General features: G+C 53.7%; 2 protein-coding genes, 1 long non-coding RNA gene and 1 pseudogene across 21 annotated transcripts in view; 2 read left to right on the top strand and 2 right to left on the bottom strand.

Annotated features, from left to right (window-relative positions):
- Positions 1-144: 144 nt before the first annotated feature.
- LOC100996191 (protein-lysine N-methyltransferase EEF2KMT-like) lies at positions 145-10,669 on the top strand (annotated as a pseudogene).
- Positions 441-7,546, bottom strand: LOC134728428 (uncharacterized). 7 transcript variants are annotated; one of them, XR_010108799.1, is made up of 4 exons: positions 7,407-7,546; positions 7,186-7,297; positions 6,947-7,056; positions 441-5,401 (listed from the first exon to the last, which is right to left on the bottom strand). It is a non-coding gene; the product is annotated as an uncharacterized LOC134728428 (long non-coding RNA). The 7 variants fall into 7 exon arrangements; XR_010108804.1 differs by lacking the exon at positions 7,407-7,546 and adding an exon at positions 6,306-6,359 and having other exon boundaries at positions 7,186-7,383; XR_010108803.1 differs by lacking the exon at positions 7,407-7,546 and having other exon boundaries at positions 441-5,404; positions 6,306-7,056; positions 7,186-7,383.
- Positions 7,856-19,787, bottom strand: part of LOC117974331 (putative glycosyltransferase ALG1L2) — a 61,975-nt gene continuing 50,043 nt past the window's right edge. For 6 of the 12 annotated variants that reach the window (XM_057299371.2, XM_063592970.1, XM_055095348.2 and 3 more), the window contains 4 exons: positions 15,319-16,763; positions 13,654-13,768; positions 12,567-12,642; positions 7,856-7,988 (listed from right to left, as the gene is read on the bottom strand). In XM_057299371.2, the coding sequence (XP_057155354.1) occupies positions 7,884-7,988; positions 12,567-12,642; positions 13,654-13,768; positions 15,319-15,457 (435 nt within the window). In that variant the 5' untranslated portion in view covers positions 15,458-16,763 and the 3' untranslated portion in view covers positions 7,856-7,883. Of the gene's footprint in view, positions 7,989-10,192; positions 10,432-10,901; positions 13,769-15,318; positions 16,764-19,787 lie in introns of those variants that run through there. The other 6 variants (XM_063592973.1, XM_055095353.2, XR_010108797.1 and 3 more) reach the window with 5 other exon arrangements.
- FAM90A1 (family with sequence similarity 90 member A1) overlaps positions 16,752-19,787 on the top strand; it is a 22,540-nt gene continuing 19,504 nt past the window's right edge. The window contains exons 1-3 of one of the 2 annotated variants that reach the window (XM_034935296.3): positions 18,244-18,502; positions 18,997-19,196; positions 19,655-19,763. In XM_034935296.3, coding sequence (XP_034791187.2) covers positions 18,380-18,502; positions 18,997-19,196; positions 19,655-19,763 — 432 coding nt within the window. In that variant the 5' untranslated portion in view covers positions 18,244-18,379. Of the gene's footprint in view, positions 19,556-19,654; positions 19,764-19,787 lie in introns of both variants that reach the window. The other variant, XM_055095346.2, reaches the window with a different exon arrangement.

The raw sequence follows: 19,787 nt of genomic DNA, 5'->3' as shown, positions 1-19,787 counted from the left end.
CTGGCCCTACCACAGGCCTCGCCCTCATGACGTTCATCCTGGCCCCACCCCAGGCCCCGCCCTCCTAACGCTCATCTTGGCCCCGCCCTAGAGTCCCCCCGCCCAGGACGCACCTCCTGACCCTACCCCCCAGGCCCCGCCCCCTCTCTGCCCCCGCGCACTGCCCTGGGCCCGCCCCCTCTTCAGTCCAGGCCCGGCTTCCTCCAGGTCTCCCGGCAACGCTGCGGCCCCGCCCACGTCATGGCGCCCGAGGAGAACGCGGGGACCGAACTCTTGCTGCAGGGTTTCGATCGCCGCTTCCTGGCAGCGCGCACACTGCGCTCCTTCCCCTGGCAGGTGGGCGGCGGGGCGAGCGGAGAGGCCCGCGGGGCTCGCGGGAGTCCAGGGGCAGACGGGATGGGTCTCCGTGCTGAAACCCCCAGCGCTCCGGCCACGTGAGTTCCTGGGCTCTCCCCGGTCAGGGCCGCCAGACCCGGTTCCCATCCCTGGGGCCTGGCCAGAGTCGCTCGCACCCCTTCTGCCCCGCGAGCTGGCGGCGGAAGCTGGGGATGTCTCCACCGCCTTGGGGGGCAGAAGCGCGCTCGGTGTGGGGTACAGTTCACGATCATTTTCACGACTTTTTAAAGGCAGTAATCGTTCTGGTCACTGGGACACAGCTGCGCTCGCCCATTCTAAAAAGTCAGTGCCCTCAGGCCCGCGGGTAACCACCTCCTCCTGAGCGCGGTGACCAGGTCACAGGCTGTCCCTTGTGCCTCAGTGTTCTCATCTGTATGTCGAGCACTGCACAGAATTGGCTCATGCGCTGAGGCTTTCACGCCTGTGATGGAAGAGACAGAGAAGGGGGTGGCCTCTCCTCTCCCTGGGGACCTGCCATTCTCAGCACAGGCGCATGGCAGGCAGCAGCCTCCCTTCTGCCAGTAGAGGGGCCTAATGCACCCGGCCCCATTTGTTATTCATGTGCGGTGAGCTCACTGGGATGAGTCAGTTTGGATATATATTCCTCCCTGGGTCTGCCCCATTTTATGGGGTGTTGCTTAATCATTTGCGTTATTCCATTGACATAAAATATTTAGCACTCAGGGATCATTTCTGGTCAGGAGAAATTTGTGCATTTTTAACCCAAAATAGAAACCTTCATAAAAGCATCATAGGTCTCCATTCAATATTGACTATAGTTGTTCACATGCCCACACTGAATGCTAACTTGGGCTCACCCTCAACACCCACGAGGTGGGTACTATTATTATCACTCACATTTGACCAGAGGGATTGTTTGATTAGGGTGAAGTAGTTGAGAGTTCAGACCCAGGAGACAGCCAGCCTGCTTCGAATCCTGGCCCAACCCCTAGCCCTGAGTGACCTTGGGCAAGTGACTGCATCTCTCTGTGCTATTGTTTTCTTATTAATAAAATGGGGGATATAATGATACCTACCTCTTAGGGTTGTTGTCAGCGTTGAGTACAAAAGCCTGTGGATCAGTGCCCGGCTAATGGTAAATGCATGTCGGTGTTAGCTAGTGTTTTATTCAGTCTCAAAATGTTTAATAAATGCCTTCCATGAGCCAGGCACCATGGATCAGCAGTACCCATGATAGATGAGGCTCTGCTTGCATGGGAGAGCCAGAGAATAAACAAATAAATGAATAAACAAGAAAACACCAGATGAGAGTGGCTTTAAAGCCAATAAAACAGGGAAATGGTGAATGGAGCAACTGGGGAGAAGAGTCACCAAAGTCAGGGAATCAGGGAAGCCTTCCCCAAAGAGGTGGCATTTGAACTGGGGCCTGAGTGGTGAAGCAGCCAGCCATGGGAAGGGTTTGGGGAACAGGATATGCAAAGGCCCTGTGGTGGAAACAAGCCAGCTGTGGTTGAGGAACAACAGCAAGGCAGCCAGTGTGGCTGGAGTGGAGTGAGCAGGGTGGGCCAGGGGTGAGGGAGAACAGGCCAGAGAGAGGGATTAGCACCAGGTCTTGTAGGGCCTTTTATGGCATAGAAGGAGCTCTGAAGCAATGAAGTGCCTTGCCGTGTGTCACATGCCAGCCGAGACAGTCTGCCTAACTCAGGAGCCAAAGCTCGCTGCTGGGCTTGAGGCCCCTGTAAGAGGACAATGTAACCCAGGCTGGTATGGGCACATTCTGCATTTCCACTTAAACTCAGATGGCAAGCCCATCAAACCCTGGTGCCATGGCTGCCCTGGTAATTCCTGGCTGATCAGTGCAACCAGGGAGCTGGCCCATGACCTGGGTGGCAGCTGAGTAGCCAGGACTCATGCGGCCAAGAGTCAGCCTTCTTCCTGTGACTCATCCAGGTGCACCCTGCGATATCTGAAGGTCAGGCTTTCAGCCGCTGTGGCTTCCACTTCCAACTGGCTCCACGTCCCCAGGGAGGGATAACATAGAGCTTTGCCAACACATTCTATTGCGTGTTTTAATGTTCCTGTGAATGCGCCCTTGAGATTTCTCTCTCTCCCATCCACACTGAGCTTAGAAGCAAAGTTAAAAGACTCATCAGATTCTGAGCTGCTGCGGGATATTTTGCAGAAGGTAAGAATCCCAGAGTCCCTGGGACTCATGACTCTGCCTCCTGAATCTCTCTGGAAGACCTGAGAGAAGAACCACAGATGTGCTTGTACCCTTTAAAAACAGCCCTCTTCAAAGAACAAAACCATTGAGTCAGCACTGCAGGTGGGTGTCAGCACCTCCGACAGCTCCTGCGCTTTCATTTTCTATCTAAGACTTAGACAAAGACATCAGAATATACAAAAATCTGCAAGAGGGGGGAAATCTAGGGAATGTTTTTTAAACCATCCTCAGCAAAAACAGAGATGACAGGTGCAAAACAGCTTCTAGCATTTGGTAGATGCTCAGAGACTTTCTTTTTTGCATTCATGAGGCCTGTCCTGCCCACTCCTGTCTCTTCTAGACCTAAATGGGCCCTTGCTTTGCCCACGGTGGGGTTTGGACTCAAGTGCATCTGCATGCAGGTGAGAGCCAGGATCACCACCCAGCCCAGCCACAGCCTGACCTTGGCCTTGAGGGCCAAGTGCAGATCACCCTGCATCCTGGGTCTTCACCTTCGAAGGGCCATGAGCCCTTCTGAAAAGACAAAGCAATAGACTCCCTCCCAGAAAGAAGTGCACCAGAAGAATACATTTTCCATACAAACTCAGGGGAGGCAGACATCCTCCACCCCCACCCACCCAGCCCATCCTAGGAGCCCCGGTGAACAATTCCTGTGCTAGAGGTGAACCAAGATTATCCACGTGGAAAAGATGCAGCCACAGCAGGGAAGACTTTTGGGGCAATACAGTAGGTCAGGGCTTCGAGCATGGAGATACCTGAAGTTGTCTTGCATCTTGCTCTGAGTTTCACCCTGAGCCTCACTCTGGTAGGTGGTGAAGCATGAGATGCAGGGAGAGCTGCTTTAAAACCCAGCACAAGGCTGGGTGCACTGGCTCACACCTGTAATCCCAGGTCTTTGGGAGGCTGAGGTGGACGGATCACCTAAGGTCAGGAGTTCAAGACCAGCCTAGCCAACATGGCAAAAACCCATCTCTACTAAAAATAAAAAAATTAGCTGGGCGTGGTGGTGCACGCCTATAGTCCCAGCTACTCAGGAGGCTGAGGCAGGAGAATCACTGGAACCCAGGAAGCGGGGGCTGCAGTGAGCCAAGATAGGGCCACTGCACTCCAGCCTGGGCAACAGAGCGAAACTGTGTCACAAAAAATGAAAAATCAGCACCAGCATGAAGAGCCTGTGTATGGCGTGGGGTACTTTGCTGCCCTTGGGCAGAATCTGCATCCCTCCCAGCCAGCAGGCGCTGCGGACCGTCTCCTCCCTCTCCCTCCAGGCTCCTGTTTTCCCACTGTCCCCACTCCTGCTGCACCAGTCCCTCTGCCCTCCTTTCCAAGTGCCAGCCCGTGGCCACCTCAGAGCTTGCACAGGCTGTTCCCACTGCCTGGAACTTGCTCAACCTGCACTTGCCTTCTCTCGGCTTTAGCTGGAGTCACCCTGAGCGTCCCCTCCCCTCCATCCTGTCCCCAGGGACACACGATCCAAGAGAGCAGTCGCTGAGTGGGCCTTCCCGCCTCTTCCATAAAGCCAGAGAGTTGGCGACTGTCCTTACTGCAAACCCTGGTTCACACTGGCTCCCCTGGGAGGGAGGTGGTTTGGGCCCACATGCCCTGTGTTCCTGCTCAGAATGGGCATTAGAAATGCTGCCATAGCCTGTGCCACTGCAGTGGAAGCATTTTTAAGAAACGGCTTATATCTTAAGACGAACTTCAGATGCATGGGGCCAGAACGCTGTGTCCATCTGCATCTTTGCCGAGGGATCGGGTAGCCTGGAGTTTGCCCTCTGCTGTGTTGGCTTGAAGCTCATAGGAGACTTAAGACGGGCTCTCGAGCAACCAACGTTCTGTCCTTTGCTGTAGACTGTGAAGCATCCTGTGTGTGTGAAGCACCCACCGTCAGTCACGTGTGCCGGTGCTTTCTCTCAGAACTCATCAAGAAGGTCAGTTATGGGCAGTGTCCGCCCAGTAGCTGGACAGCATACCCACCGGCTTGCTGCAGACCCCGTCCTTCCCAGGCCCTGGGCCTGCTTTGCAAACCCCAGCATGGCAGAGGCCTCCCCAGGCAACTGGCTGCAGCCACATGTGACCCATGGGAGACAGTGCAGGGCGGGAAGAAGGGGAGGCCAGCGTCTCTCCCTCACTCTGCCTCCTGGGGTTTCCACAGCAGCTGCTTCTCTGGGGCCCCATCTCCTAGCATATGAATTCTCATTCCTACCAGGCTGGTCCAGCCCACAGCACTGGAACCCTCACTCACACCCTCTGTCCTGCCCGCCGAAGGGTTTGGAGTTTCCTGCTCTTGTTCGTCTCTTGGTTGCCCCACGGGCCCCTGTTGGAAGATTTAGCTCTTGCCATACCTTTGGAACTAGTTCCTCTGGTGAATTCTCTGCATTGATCCTGCTGGAATGAGCTCTTTCCTGACTGATATAGGATGGATTTTATTTTTTACTTGTTTATTTACTTTTTTGAGACAGTCTCACTGTGGTGCCCAGGCTGGATTACCGTGGCACAATCTCGGCTCCCTGAAATCTCTGCCTCCTGGGTTCAAGCAACTCTCATGCCTAGCCTTCTAAGAAGCTGGGACTGCAGGCACATGCCACCATGCCTGGCTAATTTTTGTATTTTTAGTAGAGACAGAGTTTCACCATGTTGGCCAGGCTGGTCTCGAACTCCTGACCTCAGGTGATCCGCCTGCCTCGGCCTCCCAAAGTGCTGGGATTACAGGCATGAGCCACTGCACCTGGCCTAGGATGGATTTTAAAGACGGGCCCAAACATGCAGGGTTTGACATGAGGATGTCGAGAAGCCGTTCCTTAGTAGGCAGTAGCAGACCTGCTGAGTGAAAGGGCCACACTTTTAGCAAATAAACAATCCCCTGCTTCTCCAATACCTGCTTTCTCCCTAGTCCTCCCCAAAAGGGTGCATCTGTGGTCACCAGCCAGTCTGCCCTGTGCCACCATGAGAGGGCAGCAGTTACCCAGTGTACCCTGCTGCTGCCTTGTGAATCCTAGGACGGGGCCAGCTGTGGAGAAGCAGCCTGCTGACAGCCACAGACTGCAGCATGGGCCGCCCTCACAGTTCTGCCTGGGCTCACTTAAAAGCACCTTTTGTTTTCCTCCTCTCTGTGTTTGATCCAAACACAGAGCTCTCTGTCATGGTCATGTGGCAGCTCTCACGGAATCCTTGTCTCCTGCCCTAGACTACACCTAACCCTACCCTCTCAACACCTCTTGTTGAAGGCCCTCCCGTCCAGGTTTCCCTACCAAGTGGAATTATTTTTTTTTTTAGAGACAAGATCTCTTTTGCCCAGGCTGTCCTCGAACTCCTGGGCTCAAGCAGTCCTCCCATGTCAGCCTCTAGAGCAGCTGGAACTATTCGACACACACCACCATGCCCAACGAAATGAATATTTTATATATCAGCTGGCCGGTATTACGCCATTCCATCCCAAATCTCCCTTCCAAACTTGGTGAAAATCATCTGGCCATTTTTACAGATTAGAACAAAAGCAAACAAGCTCTCACTCTGTCTACCCCCAGCATGAGGCTGTCCACACGGAGCCTTTGGATGAGCTGTACAAGGCGCTGGCAGAGACTCTGATGGCCAAGGAGTCCACCCAGGGCCACCGGAGCTATTTGCTGGTATGAGAAGGGCACCCTCCTCCCCCTCACAACCCTGATACCCTTCCTGCACAGAAAAAGTGAAAACGTGGGTGTGGGTTCAAATCCTGACTCACCCATTCTGCAGTCTTAGGCATGAGGTCCGTTAACCTTCTTTAGCCTCAGTTTCCCTGTGTGTAAATCAAGCACTTCAACAACAACAGCATGTCTCGTGGAGTTGTTGGGCATTTGTCCAATAGGTGACACACACTACCTGCTTCATAAGGACCTGGTGCCCAATCCTCAAAGAATATTTGACAGGGCTGGACATGGTGGCTCACGCCTGTAATCCCAGCACTATGGGAGGCCAAGGCGGGTGGATCTGAGGTCAGGAGTTCGAGACCAGCCTGGCCAATATGGTGAAACCCTGTCTCTACTAAAAATACAAAAATTAGGCCAGGCATGGTGGCTCATTCCTGTAATCCCAGCACTTTGGGAGGCTGAGGCAAGGGGATCACCTGAGGTCAGGAGTTTGAGACCAGCTTGGCCAACATGGTGAAACTCCATCTTTACCAAAAATACAAAAATTAGCGGGGTGTGGTAGTGGGCGCCTGTAATCCCAGCTACTCGGCAGGCTGAGGCAGGAGAATCTCTTGAACCCGGGAGGTGGAGGTTGTAGTGAGCCGAGATCGCGCTATTGCACTCCGGCTTCGGCAACGAGAGCGAATCTGTGTCTCAAAAAAAAGTACAAAAATTAGCTGGACATGGTGGCACACACCTGTAGTCACAGCTACTTGGGCAGGTGAGGCAGGAGAATTGCTTGAACCCAGGAGGCAGAGGTTGCAGTGAGCCAAGATCGTGCCACTGACTCCAGCCTGGGGGACAGAGCTCAAAAAAAAAAAAATAAATAAGATAAAACATAGATACAGAAAACCACAAAGGAAAAACATAGCATATTGAATCATCACAAGGCAGCCACCCCTTCATAGCCACACCTGGCCCCTGGCCACCACTGACCTGTGCTCCATCACCAGAATTCCATTGTCTCAGGAATGTTCGATGAATGGAATCCTGTGTGGCCTGAGATGAGTGTCTTTCATGCCACGTGAAACCTTGAGGCCCGTGAAAGCTGTTGGTATGTCAACAGTTAGCTGCTTCTCATTGCTGAGTGGCGATTGGTCCTGTCATGGTTTATTCAGCCATGTGGTGGATGGCTACTTGTCTTCTAAGCCACTTACCTTCTGATCGCTGGACTGACTCTCTCGCCCTCTCTTGGTGCAGCCCTCGGGAGGCTCAGTCACACTCTCCGAGAGCACAGCCATCATCTCCCACGGTACCACAGGCCTGGTCACATGGGACGCCACCTTGCAGAATGGGCCATCGAGAACCCGGCAGCCTTCACTAACAGGTGACCTCGGGGCACAGGGCAGGGCACCGAGGCAGGCTTACCCTGGTGCAGTCGAAGACACGGTCCCCTTTCCTCCCGCCAGGACTGTCCTTGAACTTGGCAGTGGTGCCGGCCTCACAGGCCTTGCCATCTGCAAGATGTGCCACCCCTGGGCATACATCTTCAGCGACCCTCACAGCCGGGTCCTCGAGCAGCTCTGAGGGAATGTACTTCTCAATGGCCTCTCATTAGAGGCAGACATCACTGCCAACTTAGACAGCCCCAGGGTGACAGTGGCCCAGCTGGACTAGGACGTAGCGATGGTCCATCAGCTCTCTGCCTTCCAGCCAGATATTGTCATTGCAGCAGGTAATGCCCAGCCCCGGGCATCCTGTGCAGGTGGTGTCCTTGCAGCTCTACCCAGCTCTTGGCTCTGGGAAAAGGGAACAATGGACACTGTTGGGCATGGACATGATGGGGCTTCCAGAAGAGTTACTCTGGGCCTCCAGGGTGACATCAAAGGACAGGGGTGCCTCTTAAGGTGACCTTCAAGCCACAGCCCTCTTGGAGACAGGCATACTCCTGTTACAGTCGTCACCACATGGCTGTGTTCCAGAGCCATGCCCTGTGTCCTTCAGAGACCACAGGAGGAAAACAACCACTTCAGGGACGAGGCCAGGGCCCTTGAGAGAAGGTGGTGTTTGGCTGGGTCACCGAAAACCCCTCACCCCTGCCAGCACACTCAGTCCCCTCTCTGGTGGAACAGAGCTCTGCCTGTGGTCCTGGGTCCCAGCCCTGAAAACCACAGGTCCAGCGGTGGCCAGGGACACAGGTCCACCCCTGCAAGCCAGCAGACCAATTGGCAGACACCTGAAACACGAAGTTCACGGCAGGGTCAGGCTTTCTGTCATTCAAAGCCCTCTAGATAGGCCGAGAACCAGAGCTGGTTTTTTAAGGAACACCAGTGAGTCTGGAGATTTTTTTCTTTTGCTTTGGTCTTTTGCAGCTTTCTCTACTAAGGGTTCTCCTTTTTCACCCAAGTAATTGCCTTTCCATCTAATGGCCCAAATAGTCAAATGGCATCTAATAGTCTCATAGGACCGCTGCCTCTCTGGCCTCGCCCTGCTCCTGAGGTCAGCATGAACTGGAACTTTCCACTTGTCCCTTTCAGTAACCTGAAGCTTTCACCGTAGACATGCTGTATTGCCCAGAAGCCATCGTGTCGCTGGTCGGGGTCCTGTGGAGGCTGGCTGCCTGCCAGGAGCACAAGCGGACTCCTGAGGTCTACATGGCCTTTACCGTCCACAACCCAGAGACGTGCCAGCTGTTCACCACCAAGCTAGCTGAGCCCCCACGCCCACCCGGGCCTGCATGGTCCCTGAGCTGTCCCTGCAGGACTCCAGTGGAAGTGAAAGAACTGGGCGCCGGGGAAAAGCTAGGATGTCCCACACTCCCACACCATGCAGGGAACTCGGGCACAGGCCGTTGAACAGGGTGGGCTCGGGGTGTGGGGGGCTTGCGGCAGGAGGAGGGCAGCTCAGCACAGGGAGGGAGGGTCTGAGCCCAGCAGCCCTACTATGTGCTTCAGAGCACGGTTCCCTAAGCCCTTGGGCCTCGGTTTCCTCATCTATAAAATGGAGGTGGCGGGAGGGGCAGTCGGGGTCAGGGCTGGACACAGCTGTGGCCTGCAAGATGCTGGAGCACAGGCTGTACAGGCGGATCCACCATGCCACTGTCCTGAGCACCCAGTTGATGGAAGACGAGCAGGGTGACTATAGAGAAGGGAAACTGGCCCCGTAGTGGGCCAGCCACTGTCCTCAGACCTGACATTTGTCAGTCCCCAGCACCTGTGAGGGTGGGCTGTCATTGTCCCATCACACCGACAAAGACACTGGGACACACAGAGGCCAAGCGAACCCCGAGCTCCCGCAGACTGCAGCCCAGCCACCTGGCTCTCGTGCCTCCACACTACACCCAAGCCCCCCATTGCCACCAGCCTCTGCCCCAGCTCCCCCTGAGCACAGCCCCTCCTGGCAGCCATGTGCACAGATGCACCCGCAGCAGCCTCTGCCTGCACACAGAGACACAGACGACCCAGTGCCTGCCCACGTGGGGCAGCCCGTTAACTCAGAGTCAACAAACAAGCCAGCATACGAAGGCATACTGGGTTCCACGACAGAGCCCCGCACACGCACAACCTCGCACAGGAGGCTGGCCGGGCGCGGGGCTCAGGCCTGTCATCCCAGCACTTTAGGAGGCTAAGGCAGGAGGACTACTTGACCCCAGGTGTTCAAGACCAACCTGGGCCACATAGTGGGACCCCGTCTTCACAAAACATACAGAAACTAGCCAGATGTGGTTGCACACGCCTGTAGTCCCAGCTACTTGGGAGGCTGAGGTGGGAGGATGGCTTGAGCCCACAAGGTGGAGGCTGCAGTGAGCCCTGATCTCACCACTGCACTCCAGCGTGGGCAACAGAGCAAGACCCTGTCTCAAAAAAGCAAACAAAAAAAAGGAAGTCTTTCTTCAGATACTTACGTGAAAAAACACCTGCAATATCTTTTAAGTGAAAAAAACAGTGCCAAGCAGCACACATAGTATAAGCCCCCACCAACCTTTTTTTTTTTTTTTTTTTTTGAGACAGAGTGTGGCTGTGCCCGGCCACTTTCTAAGCTTTGTGAAGAGCGAGTTGACTGAGCAGCCAGGTAGATATGGGTTCAGATCTCTGCTTCTGTCCTGCTGTGCCAAGTGCTGGGGCAGACGCAGGCAGAGAGTGGACAGCGGCATGGTTCCTGCTGCTAGCCATTTCTATGCAAAACCAGATGTCTGGTCCCATCCTGGAGGCCAATTCTAGGTACGTGGGTGGGCCTGGGAACCTGTGAAACAAGTAAACTGACTTAGACACCCCCCACCCCACCAGGCCTGTCCTAGCAGCCCCACACAAAACACTCATGTCCTGTCCCCATACACCGCCATCCTTAAACACATGCTTTGTTTCCAGGCCGGGCCGGGATCAGATGGGAAGCGGAAGCTCATCATGACCAGAAACTGTTACCCTACGGAGAGCACTTGGAGACGGCAATGCTGAACCTCACACTGTAGGACTCACACACGACTCTAACGGGATTGTGAGAATCAAGTCACTCTCGTGGGAAGAATTTTTGTATGAGAAAGCGGCTAAAACTTTCATTGGACTGGAATGTTTGGAGATTGTTAAATTCCAAATCAGGAACCACAAACTGCCCTCTAATAAGACATCAGCTATCTAAGCGTGTGGGTGCCGCCTTTCTGCCAGTAGTTCCGGTTCTTAAGAAAATCACCATAAATCAGACATGAAAATTCTGGCTCCAAAAATAGCATTTTCTTTGTGCAAATAAAAACGTGTGTATCACGTATGACGTTCCCCCAATGTGGACACACTTGGTTCCTCACAAAGCCAAGCCCGCTGCAGCTGCCACATCCCTGGACACACTCCGTTCCTCACAAAGCCAAGCCCGCTGCAGCTGCCACATCCCAGGGCTTATGGTGCAGCAGGTGCTTTTTTCAAGACAGGAATCAAAGTGTTAGGAACACGGCAGAAAGGTGACACCTGGAGACCAAATGCAGGATGAGGAGTACTGCAGAGGTCACAGGGAAGTCATAGAACAGTAATATGCTAGCAGGGGCATGGGGCGTGAACAGAAGAAGACAGGAAGCCTTTCGGAGACTCCAAAGAAGAAATCAGGGCCAATCACAGCTTCCCGGGTCATTCACCAGGTGGCACCACTGCCGTCATTTCAGCTTCTGGCCACTGGGAGGCGCTGCTCGAAAGGGTTTGCCCTGAGACTCCAAGAAGAAGCTGCGGGAAGGACAGCAGGGGCTCTGGGGTTTTAGCCTCTGGCCCAGGAGTTATGTGTCCATAACCAAAGGGAGCAGAGTCTGCACCCAGCTCTCATCCCATCAGAGCTGCTGCGACTCCTGCAGGTTCTTCCGGAACTGGTTTAGCTTGCCTGCAGGATCAGGAAAGTTTGAGAAAAGAATCTGCAAAATGCTAAAGAGCAGAGCTTACCTCATTGCCTGTCCCCACCCCATCCCAGGTCACCACCTGGATGACCCCAGCTCCCCGACCCAACAACAACCCCTCCCAAGTCCCTAATTCCCTCACTTGGACTTGAGACCCTTCACACCCCAGCAGCGCTCTGCCTCCAACTTGACATCATGCTTTCTGGAAACTTCCCCGTATGTCCCACTTTCCCACACTTGGTGCCCTGGAGCACCTTCCGGCCTCTACATGCTGTACGTTCCCCTGTGAGCACCCTCCTCTCGGCCTCTGGCCAACACAGTCCCACCCATCTGTGGGTAACAAGGGGGTGTGGGTGTTCTTTGCAGCCTTGCTAAACTGTCTGAATCAAGGATCACAAACTACAGCCTGCAGGCCAAATCCAGCCCACAGCCTGTGTTTGTAAATAAAGCTTTATTGGAACAAAGCCACACCCCTTAATCTACAGATGATCTGTGGCTACTTTCACACCACAACAGAGTACCATGGTTCTGACAGAGACTGGGGGACCCAGTCTAAATGACTTCTGATCTGGACCTTTACTGAAAATCCTCCCAATCATTCTGTTGACAAGAATGGTGTATTACTTTTTGCAATAAGAAACAAGTAACCTTTGCAGAATTCCACCCATCTTTCAAGGCTGATCCCAGAAGTTCCCTCTGCCCACGCACCTACCTGATCCTGATCACTTCCTAAACTGCAGCCCAGCCCACCCGGCTCCAGCATCATTTGTGGAGTGTCAGCTCCAGAAATCCAGAGAGCAGGTGGGGTTGTGTCCTAATTTTCCCGAGCCTACTGTACCAAAATGGGACAGCAGAGTAGGAAGCCTCTGTGACTTCTGCTCCCTCCCTAGCTTTTCCACCAGGACCCCCATGGTCCCACCCTGGCTGTGTGAAGCAGGGATCAGGGAGCGTGGCTCGATGTCAGTCTCCAGAACCCTGCCCACCCTGGTGTGGTGGCAGACATGGCTACCTGCAGCTGAGCTGCCAGTTCCTCTGAGTCCTCAAAGACCAGGCTGTTTTCTTCATGTTTCAGCAGCTCATGTAAACTGCAGAGAGAACCAAGAGAGGCTGAGAGCAGCCTGGAGAAGACACCAGACCCCTGGGGTGCCCTGCTGGGCTCCCACCCACCCCACGCTCAAGCCAGGCTGGGGGTTGGAACAGGGGGTGTGGTTTCTGGGAGCTGGTTCTTAGATTTGGCATCTGAAGGGTATAAAGGCCTGGGGGGGTGCACATCAAAATGACCAAACTGATTTGAGGAGGGAGCCTTAAGGAAGGTTTGTACCTTCTGTGCTGAATGCTCTTCAAGTACTGAAGAATTATTTTTGCATGTTTTTCTTAATTCCATGGCCATGGAACAAGTAATGGCAACCCCCTGGGGACTGGTTCAGCACATAAAAGATGACTTTTCTAGGGCACCAGGTTTGATCCCGACATTCCCTGAGCTCAGTTCACACGAGGGGCTCACATCCCTGAATCCCATCCAGGAGCCGGCTCCTGATCAGGGGCCAAGGGCTCAGCTTGTGCTGAGGCTACTGCTTCTAGAATCTCCTCTAACGCCACCCTTCCAAACACCCGTCTATGCTGGGTGGAGTGAGGCCACAGCATGACACTCATTTAACTGATTCAAACCCACCATGTGAGCTTGGCCAAAAGGGACATGGTGGGAGAGAAAGAAAGAAAGAAAACCATGTAAGCCTGCAGGCAATTCCCACCAATTCTACTCTAGGAGCAAAAGCCCTGAGTGGAGTTCTTGTATTTAAGGTGCTTTTTTTTTTTTTTCATATTGGGTTGGTGCAAAAGTAATTGCCATTTTCAATGGCAAAAACCATGATTACTTTTGTACCAACCTAAATATAACATGAGCTCTAAATGGAAGCAACTACTTCAGTGAGGCTCAGCCCAGCCACATAACCGCAGGGCTCCTCCTCATGGCCTCCAGTGTGTGCTGGACTGACCGAGGGGCAGGGCCTCACTGTGGGCAGCTCACTCTGCACTGCTTCCCCCTCAGCGGTGGATCTGTGAAGCTATCCCCAGAAAGATTCGGGTTCTGCTCCTACCACTTGAAGTTCACGGCACACGCAGGCAAACAGCACCTGAACATGTCCACCACCTTCATGGGCAGGTCCAGGCCACTGGAGGATGTGTCCAGACAGACACCCAGGTCCACCAACCCTGCTAGGCAAGAGGGGTGGGTCAGAGCACTGGTCTCTGCCCTGAGAACACAAATCCTCCCAGCACAGTGAGGCAACATCCCCCGAGGGGAGTGAAAATTGGATAAGGCCCCCGACAGCCCCAACTACAAGTGGCTTAAACTGGCCAAGCAGCCACACGGCCTGGCTGGGACATCTGAAAATGTAAGTTGACACTTTTTCTACGTAACCACAATTTTTTTTGTTGTTGTTGTTGTTTTGTTTTGTTTTGAGACAGAGTCTCACTCTGTCTCACTCACCCAGGCTGGAATGCAGTGGCACAATCTCAGCTCCCTGCAACCTCCACCTCCCAGGTTCACCTCCCGCCTGTAATCCCAGCATTTTGGGAGGCCAAGGCGGGTGGATCGCCAGAGGTCAGGAGTTCAAGACCAGCCTGGCCATCATGGTGAAACCCCATCTCTACTAAAAAAAAAATACAAAATTAGCGAAGCTAATTCGTGGCAGGTGCCTGTAATCCCAGCTACGCAGGAGGCTGAGGCAGGAGAATCGCTTGAACCCGGGAAGGCAGAGGTTGCAGTGAGCCAAGATCGTGCCATTACACTCCAGCCTGGGCTACAAGAGCGAAACTCCATCTCAAAATAATAATAATAATAATAATAATAATAATAATAATAAACCACAGCACACCCACCACAAACCAGCTGTCAGTGTGAAAATAAAGCCAAATAGCTTAACATTTCTAAAGACTAGCTGGGGCCAGGCATGATGGGTCACGCCTGGAATCCCAGCACTTAGGGAGGCCAAGGCGAGAGGATCACTTGAGGTCAGGAGTTCAAGACCAGCCTGGCCAACATGGTGAAACCCTGTCTCTACTAAAAATACAAAAATAAGCCAGTTGCTGTGGCGGGCTCCTGTAATCCTGTAATCTACTTGGGAGGCTGAGGTGGGAGAATCGCTTGAACCCAGGAGGCGGAGGTTGCATGAACTGAGATCGCGCACTCCAGCCTAGGCAACAGAGCAAGACTGTCTAAAACAAAGACTAGCTGGAGAATCCTGCCAGGAAAAGGCCCTCAGCCTCCAACTGCTCTGCTCACTCGAAGCTGGAAGATGCGGCTCTAGAGACGCATCAGGACCAAGCCACGACTCCCCACTTGGAGAAATCAACGGGGAAAGAGACGGAGGCAAAGGAGAACCATCGCACTGGGAGAGGCGACGCTGTTTGACACATCATCCCTGTACCTCCCAAAGCCACTGCCCTCCCACACCTAGGCAACAGTGGTCCCAACCCCAGGCCCAGCCCTCCTGCAGGAAGGAAGAGGACTGAATGGAGGGCGGGGCAGACTGAAAGGACGTGGCCTCCTCAAACCCCTTGGTAAAGGGCCTCTGGGGCCACCTGGCAGGGAGGGGCTGGCACACCAGGAAGTAGCCTCCTCCCGGGAGTTCAGCCAGAGCCCAGGTTCTGTCCTCAAGTGGCCTCCAGAGCCACCTTTTCAGAAAAAGTACATCCTGCCCACCCCTGATCCCCCTGCTTAAGGCCCCGCCTCCTCCCTGAGCCTCCTGCTGGCCTCTCACCTAGAAGCGGGGGTAGTCCTCGGCCCTCCAGCCAGGGGGTGCAGACCTGGATGTGCTGGAAATGCTTCTGGTGGATGAGGCGGCTGTAATACTCCCTCAGAGGCCCTTTGCCTTCACAGAGAGGAGCAGACACTGCCATGAACCCATCTCTGTCCCTGCCACATGGCCCCAGGCCCAAGACACTCCCCCTAGGAGGGATCCTTTTCCCAGAAGCTCCACCCCTCAGCAGCTCCAGTCAGGCACCATCTGGGCCCTTCCAGAAGCAACCCAGGAGCCCCGAGACCTGCAGGGATGTGTGCACCCTGACCCCTGATGCATAGCCCTGCACCTGCAGCCAGCTGGCCTCGAGCTGCAAACATGGCGGGGTAAGCACTGGCCTGGCACCCGACCGCCCACTGGGTGGACCCAGCATTCTGTCTGTGTTGTGCGCAGGGGACACTAGGACTCCCCCTGCCCTGGCACAGCCCCCAGAGCACATGGCGCAGGTTCCAAGCTGCCCCTGACCTGCCACAGCCCCCAGAGCACATGGTGCGGGTTCCAAGCCGCGCCTGCCCTGACACAGCCTCCAGAGCACATGGCGCAGGTTCCAAACCACTCCTAGGAGCCTAGAGGCCAGATGAGGGAGGAGAGCAGGACCAGCAGCTGGCCCAGACCCCGCCTCTTCCCACACCGCTTCCGCTTTTCCCCCTCCTCACTGACTCACCTTGAAAGGGCTCAGCAGCAGTAACTGTGGGACAGGGGCACTTAAGTTTGAAAAATTAAAAGAGGCTTGGTTAAGGCACCAATGACATGGCCGGGCACAGTGGCTCATATCAATAATTCCAGCTTATTGGGAGGCCAAGGCGTGTGGATCACCTGAGGTCAGGAGTTCAAGACCAGCCTGGCCAATATGGTGAAACCCTGTTTCTACTAAAAATACAAAAATAAGCTGGGTGTGGTGGGCACTTGTAGTCCCAGCTACTTGGGAGGCTGAGGCATGAGAATTGCTTGAATGTGAGACACGGAGGTTGCAGTGAGCTGAGATCACACCACTGCACCCCAGCCTGGGTGACAGAGACTTTGTCTCAAAAAAAAAAAAAAAAAAAAAAGACACCAATGACGAAACAAGAAAAAAAAAAGATGCTTGGAAACTACTGAAAAATTAGAAAGCTTGGTATGTACAGATTCACATCTGGCCTCCCTGCCCTGCTGTGAAACCCTCTGAGCTTCAGTTTCCCACATGTAAAGCAGTATAAGACCCTATGGCAGAGAGCTGCAGTGAGGATTAAGGAGACAAGATCGTGGGAAGCACAGGGTAAAGGCGGCGTGCCCCTCCCTGGACTCCAATGCCTGGAGTTGCAAGACGAGCTGAAAAAGGAGCCAGGCACTGAAGGACAAAGCGGTGTTGACTTTCTTCATCTGTGTTTCCCAGTGCGGTCCAATTCACGGTGGTTTCCAAGCGCCTCCTGGAGGAGAAAACACATGAGAGTGTGGTCAGGGTTCTCTGCTGACAGACCTACCATGGGGAAGAAAGAGAAGCTCTGAAGATGGATCATGGCCGTGACTGCATGTCAAGGAGAATCTCCTTGATGACACTGAGGCCTACGTCGAGATAGAGTAAATATGGTCCAATTAAAAGGTGTCTATTTTACCACATTTTTTAAAACAAAACAAAACAAAACAAAAAAACAAAAAAGATGGAAAAGAAGACAGGGGTACAGGCACCAGTGTTACATGTCTGACGGGGAACATCTATTCTTCAAAGCTTGCAGCTGTACAAGTAGGTTTTAGAATGTCTGTCAGCAGTGGACATGATCTTAGAGTGGGCTGTGCAGATAGACCTTTCCAGGTCATGTAATTGGATTAAGTTAATTGTAATTAACGTGCATGTAACTGATTAGGTTAGGGTACGTTCCACGTCAGGTGACCAGAGGCAGTATAAAAGGCAGCCTGGAAAGCAGAGGTCCCTCTCCGCCCCTTCCTCCGTCTTCCTGGATGCTGCATCGCTTCCAGCGGGGCTGCTCCAGCACCTGCCCATCTCAGCGCCAGCCGGGGAAAGAAAGTAGACGTGTACTTTCAGGTTAGTTTCACTGAACAGTTGTTTGTTTCATGCAATCCCTGAGGGGTGGGGGGGAAAAGAGACAAAGGAGGCCGAAAGAAAGCGATCACACTGGGGCTTGCTGATGGGGTAGGATGTGTTCTCGTTACTAGTAATTCTTGGAACAGAAAACGAGAAAGCATTTCCGTCTCCATGTGTGGGATAAGACCAAGGTGGGAATGCGAAAAGAAATGTACTGCAGCATGCTGAACTGGTGGGTAAATGGAAAAAGGACTTTGGAAAAAAGGGTGGTTTGCCCTTCAGCCATGTAAGACATTGATACGATATGGCACTTGTTCACCATTTGTTTAGATGAATTCGTGTGGCATGCGTAAAATACCAGAAAAATAAATAAAAAGGGGCTGGAGCTAAAGCCAAAAAGATAGAACAGGAAAGACCATCACCTGCTAGTGTGGTAGAGAGGAAGATAACTTCTCTCTATGAATTTGTGTTTGGAAGTTGCCTAATGAAATGGCAAGAGTAGCGATTCAAGTTGTGACAGGGGGCATCCCTTATCCCAGATTTCAAACAGACCTGCCAAAGGGTGACACACGCCATGCCCTGTGGCTTCGATCATTCTGTCCGTCAAGGGAGATAGAGTCATCGTGTCTTCTACCGGAGTGAATCGTGATAGACCTAAGTCCAGTCTCCAGAATCAGTTGTTAGTTTGGGGTTGAAAGCTCAACTCCCCATACCTAGGCACGGGCCCTGTGGCAGGCGAGGTTTACTCTTAGACTAGGTAATCATGGCAGAGGAACACACAATATCTGAGGATGCACACAGCACATTGTGTTCCACAGATTTGACCGACTGGTGGTGAGGTCTCCTCATGACCACACCGGCAAGGAGTTAGCGGGGGGCTTCCTGTGGGTGTGTGAATATCCAATGTGCTTAACCATCGACATGTGTGTGTTTGTGTGTGTTTCAGGTGACCCGACAATCAACCCCTGAAAAAGGCGGTCATAAAACCCCCAGGAGACGAAGATGATGGCACGTCGTCACCCCAAACCTGGGGCAAAGAGACTGGTGAGAGCCCAGACCCTCCAGAAGCAGCGGAGGGCCCCAGTTGGGCCAAGGGCTCCCCCGCCCGATGAAGAAGATCCCAGGGTAAGTCTAGCCCTGGATCTCTTGGGTATCGGGGTGGGGGTGGGGGCGGGGGGACGGGGTGTCACACGGTCCTCAGAGACTGGGTTGGATTCCAAAGAGTTCTGTCACCACCACCCAGGTTGCTTTTCCCATCCAAGGTGGGCGTGGCTTGGGACCTCCTCCCTGGCCCGATAGGCCCCTTGAGAGACTCTTGGGGGCAACCTCCCTTTCTACTTAGAGTCCTGTGTAGCCACGTTTGGCTGTGTTGTTGACATCGGGTTCACCATCGTGCCCCTTAGAACCTTGAGTCCTGCCTTTTAGAGTTCCTCCGTCACATGGGCTTTGGGAGGGAACATCGTATCCGAACTCTCCCAGCACTTAACGGCCCCCATGCCGGTGTCCCCTCTTTGGAATCCTTATTCAGCTCTGAATTCACAATCCGTCTCAATGTTGACGTGGGATCGGTGCCTGTGGCTTCAGCTCACTCACTGACATCACTTCCTTTCCACCCACAGCTCAAGTGCAAAAACTGTGAGGCCTTTGGCCACACGGCCAGAAGTACCAGGTGCCCCATGAAGTGCTGGAAGGCAGCCCTGGTTCCACCGAACTGTGGGGAAAAGGAAGGGAAGGAAAACCTGAAACCATGGAAGCCCCAGGTTGAAGCGAACCCGGGGCCCTTGAACAAGGATAAGGGAGAGAAGGAAGAGAGACCAAGGTGAGCAGTGGGAGTGGTTTTCACCACTCTTAGGGTACTGCCTCCTAAGGACATGGTGTCTCTGCACCTGCACACCGTGTGCCTTTCCGTCTCCGGGCCAGGGAAGGAACGCTGCAGAGAAACAGACCGGAGCTCTGTGTCCTCCGGAGTTCCACACCCAAGAGCTCCTTTGGCTCTGGGAGATTCCGGGACGGGGAGGGGCGGGGGCGCTTCGTGCAGGTTCCCCACGACAGGGGGAAAAGTGATGGAATCCAAATCACAGTCCTTAGTTGGGAAGCCTTGAGGGCCACCTGGAGGATGGGAAGGTTGGCACGTGAGGGAAGGTGCAGAGGCGGAAAGGGCACCAGATGTCCATTTCGGTATCACAAAACACGGAATGGGACTGGGCCCCAGACAGGGTTCTCCCTGTCTCCTGGGGAAAACCAGGGGGCACGGCCTGACCTTTTTCTGTTCTGCAGGCCACAAGACCCGCAGAGGAAGGCTCTCCTCCACATATTTTCCGGGAAACCTCCAGAGAAGCCGCTGCCAAATCAAAAAGGATCCACGGAATCTTCTGATTATCTGAGGGTGAGGGTCACCCTGGGCCCCTGG

The sequence above is a fragment of the Pan paniscus genome, chromosome 10 (assembly GCF_029289425.2).
Source record: "Pan paniscus chromosome 10, NHGRI_mPanPan1-v2.0_pri, whole genome shotgun sequence".
In the NCBI taxonomy this organism is placed as follows: Eukaryota; Metazoa; Chordata; class Mammalia; order Primates; family Hominidae; genus Pan; species Pan paniscus.
This window is presented reverse-complemented; position numbering and strand designations above follow the sequence as displayed.